This window comes from Misgurnus anguillicaudatus, chromosome 22 (genome assembly GCF_027580225.2).
Source record: "Misgurnus anguillicaudatus chromosome 22, ASM2758022v2, whole genome shotgun sequence".
Classification (NCBI taxonomy): domain Eukaryota; kingdom Metazoa; phylum Chordata; class Actinopteri; order Cypriniformes; family Cobitidae; genus Misgurnus; species Misgurnus anguillicaudatus.
The window spans coordinates 34,419,428-34,435,234 of NC_073358.2; the positions used below are offsets into that span (position 1 = coordinate 34,419,428).

Below are 15,807 nucleotides of genomic sequence, written 5' to 3' on the forward strand. Positions count from 1 at the left end.
ACATGTCCTACTTGGCAAAATCACAGACACCAAAATATTCACAAACAAAACTCACTGAATCCGATGAAGAGTTTTGGATACACTTTGGGCACTCCTGGCATCCAAAAAATTAAAAAAATTCAAGCCTCTAAAAATAAAAACATTATTTTCAGATTCAGTGTGAAAGGGTTCACCAGTGTTTTTTTATATAAATATTATCATGCATGTGTTTTTGTACTGAGCATTCACCCATTTAATGTGATTTACAGTTGAAATAAGGATAAAACATATGAACGTTTAAATAAAACATGAGTGTTCCCACAGGACCGTTTACTGAATCTGAGTTTTCTGAGGCTCTTCAGAGCAGCCAGACTCATCAAACTTCTTCGGCAGGGATACACCATTCGCATCCTGCTCTGGACATTTGTCCAGTCTTTTAAGGTATTGTAGCACTCCTCTATTTAGACTGGGTACCCATGCATTGCTGATTAATTGTTTTTTTATTTTTCGTAATTACTTCTACATGTTATTTTCTCCTCTTATGACAGTGAAAACTTCATTTACAGGTTTGTTATATCTATATTCTGCTACTGCTGTAGTGTTTTGGCTGGTTTGCCAAAGAGCTCTTTCGGACTAAAAAGAATTGAGCTGCACAAATGCTGACTCTATTAAACTGATGAATCACATTACTCCAGCACTTAAATCCCTTTACTGGCTTCACCTTATTCTTACAGAATATAGATTTCAAGATCCTCTTATTCATTTGAAATGTCTTCATGCTGTTGCACCTACATAACTTGGCAATATTATTACTAAATATTGATCCTTCAGTCAGGCCTGACTGCTGATTGGTCAATGATCTTTGACCTCTTCACCAAGCTATTTGTATCATATTTCCTCAACCGCGTCAATATGGAATTCATCAATAGTCTGTCAAGGACTTTAACTTCTAATGACGTTATGATTTTATTGGTAAAATAACATTTTCATAAACATTTGAAGATCTTAGTGCATCTGACACGTTTTCTTGTAAATTAGCATTTTTTATCAGGCTCTTAATGTTTAGGTTCAGAATTTCACTTTAATAGCATTGAAAAGGTTATTAGCTAGTAATTAAAAGGGACATATCATGAAAATGTGACTTTTTCCATGTTTAAGTGCTATAATTGGGTCCCCAGTGCTTCTATCAACCTAGAAAATGTGAAAAAGATCAACCCAGTAACTAGGTTTTGGTAAACCCTTCTCTGCAAGCATGTGAAAAAACACCTTATTGAAATCTGGCTCCTCTTGTGATGTCAGAAGGGGATAATACTGCCCCCTTAATCGGCACTATCCAACCACAGCACTGCCATTTAGTGCAGAGATCAATTTGCATTTTAAAGGACACACCCAAAAACACCTACAAAGTGCCAATGTTAACATGCTATAATAAATTATCTGTGGGATATTTTGAGCTAAAACTTCACATATGTACTCTGGGGACACCAAAAATTGATTTGACATCTTAATAAAGTCTTGTGAAATGTCCCCTTTAAAATGCCTTATTTTAACAGATCATTTTATTCAAAACCCTCTAAGTACAGGCAAAGATCTCCACTCTAAAAAAGTCTCTAGTCACTCTTAACTGTCCTTTCTGAATAAAGGTAAAAGGCTCAAACATTTGCTCAATATAATATATCCAGTAAACCATGTAAAAAACAATGTAACAGTGTAAAAAACGATTCTTTCGTGCTTTTTGTTAGAGAACTTTTCTGATTTCTTAATGCAGGGATTAAGTGGATTTAAGCGAACATGTAATATGTGCCAAAAGCATTCAGTTAATACAGGGGTGTCAAACTCAAGGCCCGCGGGCCAAATCCGGCCCGCCCCCTCATTTCATCTGGCCCGCGAGAGTTTACAGATTATGTTAATTATGTGGCCCGGCAGAGTCTACAAATTATTTTATTGTTATTATAAGTTTTATTTTTTGCAGGTTATTTCCTACATAATTTTTTTTAGCAGCCACTAAAACAAATTTTTGTCCTGCCAAAGTCTTTTTGTAATGTAATTATAGTGATAATGTTGATGATTGGCGGAGGAAGGCATGGCGGAGGAAGGCAGTCGCTCGACAGGTGCTGCTGTACCTTTCTTAAAACAAGCTGGGAGACCGCCAGATGATTTGTTTGAAAACGTAATTTCTACATCTTGGAATTCACGTATCAAACATACTAAAACAGAGAACTCATTATTACATCTTCGTGTAACTCTGTATGTGCTGTTTATCTTACTGACACAACTGTGGAGAGCTCGTGAACAAGATCGATATACCTTGTTGCAAGCCACAACGATCGCAAACACAGTCGTGCCAATGCCACTTGCTTCATGGTGCCAACACACCATATACTCACACGTTTTAAATGACGGGCGAGCATGTTCTCGTAGCGGGCTGCGCGAGCGGCGCTGCTCGAGTAGGATGGTACCAGCAAATCGGACTCAAGGATATTGTGCCTTTCTATGCACGGTTCTGCTTCTATGTGGGGATATTCATTTAAACCCCGGGCCTTGGGATTATCGAGATCGCGTTGATTCTCTACAATCAGCTGTTCCCACAGTGCAAGCGCAGCTGACTTCTATCCAAGGCTCCGGCGTCCGAAAACAAGGTAACCCCTTGACAAACTCTGCTCTTAAGTTCATACCTGAGAAAATATTATCATCAGTGACCCACGCAAAACCTGCAGCAATTGTAAATAATGCCGCCGTATTTAAACAGCAACATATAAGACTGTTTCAGACTGCAAATCATGCGAGCATACTTTGGAACCCGAAAACAAAGCCGAAGGGCATTTTCGGAGGACATTTAAACATCCGCAGCATTGTTTCAAAGACTGAACAGATTGAACATTTGTTAACTGATTCAAATCTTGATTATCTCTGTTTAACTGAAACTTGGTTAACTCCATCTATTCCTTCTTCTATAATGAAAGTCTCAGGATATACTTTGTACAGACGTGACAGAAACAAGGGTAAAGGCGGTGGTGTGCTGATTTACGTAAAAGATCATATCCAAAGTAAACAACTGGACATCAGTGACTGCAACTTAGAATGTGTGGGGACTACTATTACTTTATCCCCTCAAATGACTTTCTGTGTATTAGCAATTTATCGACCTCCTAAAGCTACTAATGATTTTTTTTATTTCTTTGGGTAATCTACTTAAACAATGTGATGAAAAAGAAGTAATCCTTTTAGGTGATTTTAATTTAAATTGGTTTGAGAAATCATGTAGAAACAAATTTAAAGAAATAACTAAATCTTTTCAAATGACACAACTACTAAGTAAACCAACTCGTATAACAAGAACTTCTCAAACCTTAATAGATCTAATATTGACAAATAAACCCGAGAGAATAATTAAAACTTACAATCTAGTTACAGGTATGTCTGATCACAATTTAACCCTAGTAGCTAGAAAATTGATAAAAACAAGGTTTAAAAACGAAAATCCAATGAACAATAAAATGTGTATCACATTCATCCCAAAGAAAGATTTACACCTGGTTGAAAGAGATTTAAAACAAACAAAGTGGGCAGACATCCTGGAGAAAAAATCTTGTGAACAGGGCTGTCAGGATCTTATGGTGGCTGTAAATGACATCTTAACCAAATATACCAAAAATAATCAAAGAAAGCGACATACAAAACGAAATTTGCCATGGTTCAATAAATTTATTTGGGATATAATGAAAAAACGAGATGTGGCGTTAAAAACATTTTTAAAATCAGGACTAAAAACGGATCGATTTTCCTTTACAAATTTAAGAAATAAAGTTACAGCCGAGCTAAGAAAGGCCAAAGCTAAATTTTTCCTTGAAATCATTAGAAATGCACAAGGCAATAGTAGAATAATATGGAAAACCATTGATAAATTGATTGGAAATGAAAAGACAAAATGTGAGAATATTTGTCTCAATATTAATGGAAAAATTATTGATGACTCTTTTGTAATAGCAACAAATTTTAATGAATATTTTTTAAACATTGCTCAAACCTCTGTTCAGAATTTTCAAATTGTTCATCCTCCTCTCATAATCAAAGACAAATCTGATTTTAATCTTAGTTTAATATCTAAAACTAAAGTTGAAAAAATAATCACGGTGTTAAACAACAGCAAAGCAAAAGATATTTATGGACTTGATACTTCTTTTCTGAAACAACATAAAGAGATCCTCTCAGACCCGTTGACAAAAATGATCAATCAATCGATTAGTGAGGGTATTTTTCCAGCAGCCTTAAAATCTGCAATAGTTACTCCTATATTTAAATCTGGACATAAACAAGACATGAACAATTACCGTCCAATAAGTATTCTCCCAGTTGTGTCAAAAGTACTGGAGAAGACGGTGGCGGAGCAACTTACCACCCATTTTGAATCACAAGCTCTTTTAAATCCAATGCAATTCGGTTTCAGACGTAAATATTCTACAGACTTTGCATGTTGCTACCTCTTGGAAACAATCAGGGCATATGTGGATCAAGGAAGAGTGGTGGGAGCAGTCTTCCTTGATCTGCGCAAAGCTTTTGATACTGTAAATCACCAGATACTCTATAGTAAACTGAATCAATATAGTCTCTCTGAACACACCCAAAACTGGATAAGATCTTATTTGAGTGACAGACATCAGTGTGTACAAGTAAATAACATCAAATCCGCGTTTAGAGCCACCTCGATGGGAGTGCCGCAGGGGTCTATTTTGGGACCCTTGCTTTTTAGCATCTATATAAATGATCTCCCTAGAGTGTGTTCGGACGTTGATATAATCATGTATGCTGATGATACTGTGATCTTCACTTTTGGGGAAAATGAGCTGGAGGTTGCTGACAAATTATCAAAAGAGATGCAAAAAGTTGTAGAATGGTTGCAGACGTCTTGTCTAACCTTAAATGTAGAAAAAACGGTCTCAATGTTTTTCTCAAATAAACGTAAGTTACATCTAACTCAAAAAATTCAAGTAAATGGGCAAATAATTAAAAATGTAAAGGAAACAAAATATTTAGGTCTAACACTTGATTCAAATTTAGGTTTTAAAAGCCATATAAAAATACTTGGCAATAAACTGAAATTTAATTTGATGAATTATAAACATATTAGAAACTCATTAACAACTGAGGCTTCGAATATTTATTTTAATGCCATGATTGTTCCGCATCTTCTATATTGTATGCCCAGTTGGTCTCAGGCATGTAAAACATCGTTAAAACTATTAGAATCATTATATAAAAGGGCAATAAAAATTCATGATAAAAAGCCTCGTCAGTACCATCATTGTAAAGTACTAAGTAAATACAACATTTTGAGTTTTGAAAACCTTATTAAATATAACCAAATTTCTGTTCTATATAAAATTATCCATAACATCGCTGCTGCTCCTCCTCTGAGAAAATTTGTCACATTAAATTCAGATAGACTAAATAGAGTCACACGATCGACAGCCAGAGGAGAGTGCAGTGTTCCAAGATGCAGAACCACTTATGGTCAACATTCGTTCTTTTATAAAGCAGTAAGTCTTTGGAACACTCTTCCAAATGAAATTATTTTATGTACAAACTATAGTACTTTTACACGCCTGACCAAACAGTGGCTATTAACAAAGCAAATTTGTAAGCACTGAATGATTGTGATAAGAATAATGTAGACTATGAGTGAGTGAGTGAGTGAGGGTTGGATCCAAGTAGAGTGTTTTTATGAAGTGAGTGTGAATAAATGTTTTTGTTTTTATAATTTCTGTAAATCATGATATGAAGAGTGTTTTTAATGAGATGAGTGAAATAACGCTTCCATGTATAATACTGTATATTTTATGACCTTATGTAATGTAACATCTGTCTAGGGACTGCAGGTGGAAATTAGCATTTCTTTGCTATAACCTGGCACATGACATCTCTTCTTTTTTTAGATTAATGTTCCCTGTGCATTGTCCCTGATTAAGTAAGTTAAAAATAAACACATTCATTCATTCATTCATTGCAGGAGAGAGAACGAGCGGCCCGCACACGCGCACTACTTGAGTGGGCGTGTCTTAATGCGAAGGCTGCAGCCTCCAGAGGTCGCATTTCCAGGCTGCATACGTCATCAAGACTGTCTTGTTTCAGGATATTAACAATTATAAAGTTGAATATTATTCTTAGTTTATAGCAAATAGTTGTAATATGCGTATGATTTGCGAATTTAATCGTCTGTTAACATAAATAAACCCGGCTTGATGATGCTGCATATGCGACCTCCGCATATGGAAACGGACAGTATCTGCTCGTGCTTTCTCTCCCTCTCTCGCGCACGCTCACGCGCATCCAGCGAGAAAATGTTTTCCGTCTCGTTTACAGAAATGTTTCGCGATGTCCACCTGGGATTAGTTTACAACGCGTCTATTTCCGCTAAATTCGCGAACTAATGACTCATCTGAACCGATTACTTTTAATAAATGATTGAAACTATTGATCTGTAGCCTACAACACTGAACTCATGAGACGTCAGTCAATCAGACACTTAAAGCCAGGTAAAAAAATCACAGCTTTTTTGCAAAGATGACAAGAAATGACAAGCGAGAGAATATCTGTGTCATAATAAATGCATATTATGGTGGAGTTTGTAAAACTCTTAGTATCTTAAAATGCCTCTCATTTTCTTACCTGCACTATGAAGGATAACAGAACATTTTGAGTGTGCTCATATACAACATGTGTTTTTGTCACCACAATTATTTTAAAAATAATCTGTAGAATGTACTACTCTATACACTTTGTCATTATTTGCCTGGGCTTCTACGTTATTTATTGAGTTATTAACAAAACCAATAGTAAGCAAATGCAGAGAAAATTATGCAATGTACAGTAATAAGAGTTGATACATTCATACAGTCGTTCAAATACAACCGGCCCTTTGAGAGCAACCGTAATGCTGATGTGGCCCGGGATGAAATTGAGTTTGACACCCCTGAGTTAATATGTCATTTTTGTCTGAAGTGGTGTTTAGCGGTTTATGCATTTTTGCATCTTTGTTATGCCCTTAATATTTTTAATACCGGCACTCGAGGCTGTGCGCTAATTTTGATCTGTCACTGCATTTTAAATACGTGAATAGCCCCTGTATAGCTGTTATGTGAATAGCTCTTGTATAAAAGGTTATGGGTATACATTGTAATGCAATGTAAGTTGCTTTGAAAAAGTGTCAGACAGATTTGTAAATGTAAATTAATAACATAATAAGCAAGCATAAAAACATGATATAAAAACTCACATAAACACTACCGGTTAAAAGTTTTGAAACACTTGACTGAAATGTAAACATTTATGATCTTAAAAATCTTATCATCTGAAGGTTTAAAGTTAAATGCATTAAATTAATTTCGTAGACAAACATATAGCTGTGCCAAAAATATTAATTTTGGTTATTAGAAAGATGGCATATTAAAGGAAAAGCAGCCAATAAGAGCCCAGATTAAATGTAAACAACTTTCAATATTTTTTTAATTCATCCTAAGGTGAAACTTCGAGAAGCTTCTTGATAAAATGACATGCATAGAATTTTGCTACTTTTAGGCGAACGGTGACTGCACTTTAAATGTAAAGTCCCACAGTTGTACATTTATTATACGATAATTTGGATGAGTTTATTATTATTCTCTAATGTGCAAAAACTATATAAAAAGAACGAGTACAGTGTATATGTATATGTATAAAAACATACTTATAAATGTATGTTTGTGTTCCAGGCCCTGCCTTATGTTTGCCTTTTAATCGCCATGCTGTTTTTCATCTATGCCATTATTGGAATGCAGGTAGGTAAAAAAATGCCATGTAATATTTTAGTGTTTCAATAAATATTAATTACTAATATAAACTAAATGCTACAAGTGACAAGATGTCTTTATATCTGAAACTTGTTTAATGTAACTTGTTTTAAAGCGTCTGCGCTTTAACTCTATTATTGTGATTGCAGGTGTTTGGGAACATCGAGTTGAATGAAGACACCGCCATCAATCATCACAATAACTTTCGCACTTTCCTCCAAGCGCTTATGCTGCTGTTCAGGTCTGTACGCACCTGATAATCGTGCAGTGCCCTTCTGCTATTCACTTCAATCGAAAATAAAACACACAGCAACCCATCAGAGCACACAATCTCTACCGGTCTTTTAGAACTGGCCGATATACCTTGTTATCATTGAAATTTTTGACAGTAAATTATATATATCTTATATCTAAAAATTGTAAAAAGCATGATTTGGACAGAACATTAAAACGTCCAGTCCAATAAACTGTAAAAAGTGTAAAGTGACCACTAACTCATTAAATTATTTAAATTATTCATTAATATGACACATGTATGACAATGCAGCCTAACTGAGATAAGAGCATGATTGTTGGTTGCAAATTTGGTTTCACATTGGTTTTTTGAAAACAGACTAATTCATCATCCACTCTCTTTTAATTTTCATATGTTGCTTATTGTCACCATTTCAATGTTGATGAGTTGCCTGCTGATGCCATCTATGACACATTGATTTTAATTTTATTCAAAATATTCTGTCATTTTATATCTTCGGCACAATTATCTTTATAATATCTAATATAGGATACATCGCCCAGCCCTACAGTTTGTTTGTTTGCCTAATTTATGTCTATCCATCCACCTTCCATTGATTTATCTATCACTCTCTGTCTGGTTTTCTCTCTTCATGTCTCATTCTTAAGCACACATTCTCTGTCTGTCTGTCTTCATGTCTGTCTATTTGTTTGTCTGTTCACCTAACTTATGCCTATTATAGGCCATCCATCCATCCATGCGTTAATCTATCTCTCCGTTTCTGTCTGGTTTAATCCCAGACGCACAGGCGCACAGTGTTCTCGCAGGGTATCTGTTAATTGGCCGTGTTGACAGGAGCTGCTTGTGTTGACAGGGTGTTGTCAGTGTGTTAGGGAGTATGAGGCTGATAAGAGCACTACTGGTGCTGTAATAGATCAAAGCCTCCGCGTACTTCTTTGTTTAAGTGTGCCACTGTGTGATTTTCATCTAGCTCCAGAACAACCTTGATTTTTTTTATGCTCTTTTTATTTGTACAGTATATAGTAGGCTATTTTGTCATTTTTGCACTCCACCTTTGGACAGATTTAATTTTACTGGACCGTTTAGATGTCACCAGATAAACAACATATCGTAATAAAATTCAGTATTGCTTTTAAATTTTATCATACCACTACATCACCCTCACATCTGTTTGGAAAATGCACAACATTCTTAACACATTTTGTCCCCATGCGTCTATATTACAGCAAACAGAAATTATACCTCTACAGAGAAGCGGTATTGGGCCAATACAAAGTCCGGGTCTGGAGCGGATTTATAGCGGAGGGAACGCTGTAATTTCACTACACGCCCCTGCTTTGCCCAAGGCTTCCTCTCAGCTGAAAGCCAGAGGCAGACAGCACATCAGCCTAACAGTGTTATACATAAAATCTGCCTCCATATATAAATGAACTCCAGACTCTGTCATATTCTCTAAGAATCAGTTTTTATTGTAGATCCACCATTTATTCAGTCAGTTTTTTATGTCTTCTGCAGGAGCGCAACCGGTGAGGCCTGGCACGAGATCATGCTGTCCTGTCTGAGCGAGCGGATGTGCGACGAGCACTCGGGGACCCAAGGGAAGGAGTGCGGCAGCGATTTTGCCTACTTCTACTTTGTGTCCTTCATTTTCCTCTGCTCCTTCCTGGTCAGTGCTCAAAGTTGTACTGGTGACAGATCAACCAATGTATCTTCAGCACTATTGATGGATCCAACCATCAATATTAGATCCTCAATTTAAGTCCAGTTTGCTAGTTCTTGCACTAGGTCTCGCTAATCCTCCCTAAACCAGGAAAATTACTTTGTTATTAAAAGTTAGGGTAACACTTTACCTGAAGGGGTGTGCATAAGACTGACTGACATTAACATGAAGGAGATTTTATGGACATTTATGACAACTGTCATTAAGTGTCATTTGTTCAATTATGTCATTTTTTAATGAAAAGATAACATTGTTTGAGATGTCTTTGTTATGACAACTTGACCTTAACCAGTACATCACTTAATGACATTTAAATGACAGTTTCAATTCAATTTTGTAACATAATGTAACATATACAGGAAAGTGCTAAGTTAAGCCAATGTTGCCTGACTCTCCATGGGATGAAAAATACCCCTAGGATAAACCCCCTGTGGGAAAACTCAGAGGAGGAGAAAAATCCTTGTGAGAGATTCATATATATATATATATATATATATATATATATATATATATATATATATATATATATATATATATATATATATATATATATATATATATATATATATAAAAAACACGATAGGGATATGAAACGGGTAAGCTGATTAAACTGGTTAAGCCGGTGGTTGTTGGTCAGGCATCGGCTGGGCATCACGGTGAAGGACAGCCAGTAGATCAGTGGTGTGATGACCTTCACAGGGGTCAAGGACGAGACAGGGAGAGAAAACAGAATCCTATAAGCGTAGGATTAAGCGTAACTACATAAATGAGTCAACCCCACTCCTTACCACAACCACCAAATAAAATTATCAATACCACCTATCATTACATTTAATTATCATCCTCTTAACCATATTAGTCATCCTTTTTTTATAACCTCCAGTATATTTTTCTTATACAGGTTCTTAAATTTACAAACACTTTTGCAGCATTTCAGTTCATAGTCCAAGGTATTCCACAATTTAACTCTGTGTACCCAAAAAGCACAAACCAACCTGTATTCATGTTGTATCTCCAGAATGATGTTTCCTGCTCCCTGACCTTCGTGATCTTTTCCCTCTCCACTTTATTCCAGATGTTGAACTTGTTTGTGGCTGTCATCATGGACAACTTTGAGTATCTGACACGTGACTCCTCCATCCTGGGTCCTCATCACCTGGATGAGTTTATCCGAGTATGGGCGGAGTATGACCCGGCTGCATGGTATGTTTCAGACCTCGATCACCTCCAGATGGAGACCTAATCTTGTGATAAATATAATAACTCAGTTTGGCAGTCGAGAGAGAGAGAGATTCTGTTAGGTCTGAAAGCTTTGTGTCTTTTCAAGTTAGATAACATAAATATGAGAAATACTGAATGTTCCTCCTTATTTCCTGTAATAATGTTTGAATGGGGAGCTTCCACGGAATGCCCATAAGAATCGGATCTTGTTCTCCTGTCTGCGTCCGTTCTGTCCACAACACAGATTTGTTCTCCAAGCTGTCCTGATATATGTGTCATGTTTTGCCTGTTCTCTTCACAGCGGACGGATTTCCTATAAGGATATGTACAATTTGTTGCGAATTATCTCGCCCCCCCTTGGCTTAGGGAAGAACTGCCCTAATAGGGTAGCATACAAGGTTTGCAACCCAAGCAACTTTTTCCACTTGTGCGGGCTCTGTGTGAAAATGCCCAGAGACCCGAACTTGAATGGCTGTGCACAAATGACTTGCCTACACACAAGCACTTGCCCCACAAGACTTGACTGGCTTTGGTTAATGATGCTGGATGGGAAACAAAGCTTTCAAAGCCACGAATCAATGTGTAAACATGATTATTTTGATCCTTTGTTACTATACATAAGTGTAATTGTACTACCCGTAAATACTGTATGACATTGTTTTTTTTTTAGATTTAAACTACAATCATGCCTGATGAATGTTAATACATTTAAATGAAATCGGCATGGATAGCAGAAGCTGTTTGGAAAGCGAACTGGCGTTGAAACCTTTGTTTCCGTGCACTGATAAAGGAAACTCCCCTTGATGTCTCAGCATGCAGATGCAGACATCCTCCAAACAATGCAGCCATTCTGTCACCATCCACTCCTCCTGCCATCTCACTCACATTTTCCATCTCTCTTTATCAGGGATCCGCTCTCTCTCACCTCTGACCTCTAACCATTGGGATCCATCACTGACCCTACCAGGCCAGGATGGCATCCCTGTCCATGACAATTTTGGAAATCTAAATAACACAGATTTCTGTTTTTTGTTGTCTGTTTGTTTGTCTCTTTCATTTCGTCTTGTTCTGTTTACTTCCTGCCCCCCTCTCTAACTCCCACATCCTTTTCTTTATTTTGGGATTTTTGCGTTGTCTGCACTGTGAAGTGGCCGTATCAAGTACCGCGATATGTATGAGATGCTGCTCCACATGTCCCCACCGTTAGGTTTGGGAAAGAAATGTCCTCCACGAATCGCCTACAAGGTAGCTCAACTTCACATGCCCCGCCCCCCACCCCCTCTGCTCCTCATACTGTCTTCCCATTGGCTTGTTCTTCAGCCAATCTCTGTGCTCTTGCAGTGTTGCCTTCGTGTCCCTGTTTGTTTCTCTTTCCTCCCCAAGCTTTAATCTCGTCGGTGTAGTCCTTTGCCCTATTTTTCGAGACCCCTCTGCCCCCCTCCACTTCTTGTGTCATTTAGGGATGGTCACAGACTAAGTATGACTGCAGAACTTTAGTTTATTTTTAGATTTTTAACATAATATTACTAGCCATTTGATTATTAACAAGAGTTTAATAACTAACAAGTGAGACATTGATCCAAAATTTTGTAGGATTTGTGATCATACCTCATGTGTGTAAAATCTACCCCATAAGTTGCATTGTGTAAGGCAGAGGTTCTCAACCTTTTGGAGCAATGACCCATTTTTAGATGCCAAAAGTTGCAACCCCACCTGACAGGCAACAAACTGTGTTTTTTATAACTGAGAATGTTTTACTACCGTATTTGTGATCATGTCTGTGAATCAAGGCTAACGTCTTATAATCTAATATTGAGATTAGGAGCATCAACATTTGATTTCAATAATTGATTTCACATTGATTTCAGCCTCTATCACACAATAATTTTGGTAAACTACTTTACATTTAACAGTAAATGCAAAAAGGTGCTAACAACATTACAACTTTTTACCAGTAAGATATCATTCACACATCTCTCTGATGAAGCCAATACGGAAGTGAGTTAAACTGCAATTGATCGACTGGCCGCTAGAGGCTGGATCCAAAAGGGAGTCAATTCCCATAGATACCTATGTTAAAATTCCCAACTTTACAGTAGAAAATAATATGTTTACAGCCTGGTACAAAAAGTATTTTTGGTCTGTATAGCTGATTTTAGCCTTCATGACAACTGTGAGGAGGGTGAATTTTTTTGTATCTCATCTGTTTCAATTATATTAAGCTTTAAAGCTCTGCATAATTAAGGGTGTGGCCACTTGAGTGACAGGTGAACTGCCACTGCTGTCACTAGAATCGAGCTAGGTGGGTGTGGTTTCAGCAACGAACCACCTTAGCTTCACCCATGTACAGCCACTTTACCCATTTTCGGTTATCTGCGAGTGATGCGTGGCCAAGTAGGGTGGCCATTCGTGCCATTTTCGCCAGACGCGTCCTCGCCAGGATTTCGGGTGTGACCTCCGGAAGTCGCATTGGTTGACCGCATACGTCATCGAGGTTTAATATTTCAGGCTCTATTTCAAAAAAGCAACTGTTACATTTCAAGGTAAGAATAAAACTATAATGATAATGGGCCCTATATTAACAATCTAAGCGCATTGTCTAAAGCGCACGGTGCACAGTCTTAAAGGGCCTGTCCGATGCCACTTTTGCTAATTTAACGACGGGGAAATGGTTTGTGCACCGAGCGCACAGTTGAAAGGGTTGTTCATATTTTCCTAATGAGTAATGGGTGTGTTTTGGGCGTAACGTGCAATAAACCAATTAGAGTCTTATCTCTCATCCCCTTTAAAAGCCAGTTGCGCTGCCGCTATGTATAATCCCTATTTAGATAACGGACTTTGTCAACTGAAAAAGTGTTAAAAAAAATGTGTTTTCATTTTTATTGAAATTTTAATTTTTTGTATTAAAACCTTTAAAAGACGTTTACATAATCATTGTAATCTCATAAAATAATTTGCAAATATGCAAGAAAAGGTTTGTACTCTAAAAATACAAACAAGAGATAAAGAATTTACAAACGCCCGGAGAGCCGAAACGTTTCAGCACCAGAACGCGCCATGGGATTTTTACAAAGCATTACTTAAAATGTTTCTCATCTCACCATATCCACAGGTACAGTGTCATCATATACAATAAATCCTTAAGGTAGCATTTAAAAACATTTTAAAATAGATGCATTTGTTTAAAGCAAAGCATTTATTTACTTACCGCACTGTAAAATAAATCCGTAGAAATTACAATGTTATTGCAGCTGGGTTGCCGGTGATTTACCGTAGATTTAAATTTATGTTATTTACTGGCAAGAGTTTGTTCAAAGTTAAATAAATTTTAAATATTAACATGTCTTTATCTTTACAGAATAAAACTATACAATAACAGCCTCATGCAAAGCATTCTGGGAACCAGAAATCATCATCAACCTTTTTCTGTTTTTTTGCTTCAGATTTTGTTTCCCAGAATGTTTTGCTTGATGCTGTATTTTTAGTTTTACTCTGTAAGACAAAGACTTGTAAATGTTTAATGTTCATTTAACTTTGAACAAAATGTTGGCAGTAAAAAACATAAATTTAAATATACGGTAAGTTACCGGCAACCAGCTGCAATTTCTAGGGAATTTTTTTTACAGTGCAGCCTACAGGTGAAGCAGCAGTTGCGCCTTCTAACATCTCATAATTAGTCCTCATTTATGTCCAAGAGACTCAATAATAATATTTTATATTCAATCCTTTAATTTTTCATATTTAAAAACGTTTTTGTGCTGCTGCGCATTCATGTATGTGATAAGCAAACTCGCATTGTCGTCCCGTTTATAGGCGCATAATTTACTGTGCTCTTTAAAAAACAAAAAACATATTGCGCCTCAAAATAGTTGCCTCAAAATAGCAACGCGCCAACAATGCGCCTGAACACACCTCGTTTTCAGACCAGAACGCCCATAAGCGCAAAAGTGGGCGCAAATGCATTTGCTATTTAAACAACGTGGCGGTAAACGTGAAAATGATAAATGTGCAAGGTTGAAACTAGCAAAAAACACTTGCGTCGCGCATTGCACTGCATTGCGTAGGGTGTATGATAGAGTATGGTATGTCTTAAGAGAAATAAATCTTAATTATATAATGTTTTTATCTGAAATGTGATAACCTCGATGACGTACAGTACCGGAGGACGCACCCGAAAATCCTGGCCAGGACGCGTCCGGCGAGAATGGCACGAATGGCCACCCTAATAGTAGGTCAGCTTTGAAAAATGCTAAAAAGAACCATTGTCAACAAGAGTACCATTGTCCAACTAATATTGGAAAGTGAGCATCTCATTTTTGCTTGGTTTGCTCTTTAGACTTCCCGCAAAAAACAACAACATAGAATTGAGCGTTACACAAATATTCAAAGCAGACATATCACTTTTTCTGGCAGTTTTCTCTTTACTTTGAATCCTAAACATGCAGATTATGGAAATTGGAGACACTAAATTTATTTAATTGCATTTACCAAATACAGTGGACAGTTCTAAAGTTATTAAAATATAGCCATAGAAGCTAGAATGGCGTTAAATAAGAAAAAAAACATTGTGTCCAATTCATCTTTGCATATGTTGTAGCTAACAAGGCATGGCACAAGAGAGCACGCTTAACATGTACAGTAGGTACTTTGCATAAATCTCTTGTTATCCATCTGCATCTCTGGCAACCCCACATGGAGTCATGACCCCAAAGTTGAGAACCTCTGGTGTAAGGGTTTGTGCACGACATGAGAAAAATTAGTAGAAAATTCCATTTATAATCTGTAAGCCCTATAGTGTAATCTAT

General features: G+C 36.9%; 1 protein-coding gene across 10 annotated transcripts in view; it reads left to right on the top strand.

The window, feature by feature from the left end:
• Positions 1-15,807, top strand: part of cacna1ba (calcium channel, voltage-dependent, N type, alpha 1B subunit, a) — a 160,375-nt gene that overhangs the window by 127,461 nt on the left and 17,107 nt on the right. For 6 of the 10 annotated variants that reach the window (XM_073861032.1, XM_073861035.1, XM_073861034.1 and 3 more), the window contains 6 exons: positions 304-420; positions 7,728-7,793; positions 7,955-8,046; positions 9,577-9,727; positions 10,857-10,984; positions 11,304-11,400. In XM_073861032.1, the coding sequence (XP_073717133.1) occupies positions 304-420; positions 7,728-7,793; positions 7,955-8,046; positions 9,577-9,727; positions 10,857-10,984; positions 11,304-11,400 (651 nt within the window). Of the gene's footprint in view, positions 1-303; positions 421-7,727; positions 7,794-7,954; positions 8,047-9,576; positions 9,728-10,856; positions 10,985-11,303; positions 11,401-12,150; positions 12,248-15,807 lie in introns of all 10 variants that reach the window. The other 4 variants (XM_073861033.1, XM_073861039.1, XM_073861040.1 and 1 more) reach the window with 1 other exon arrangement.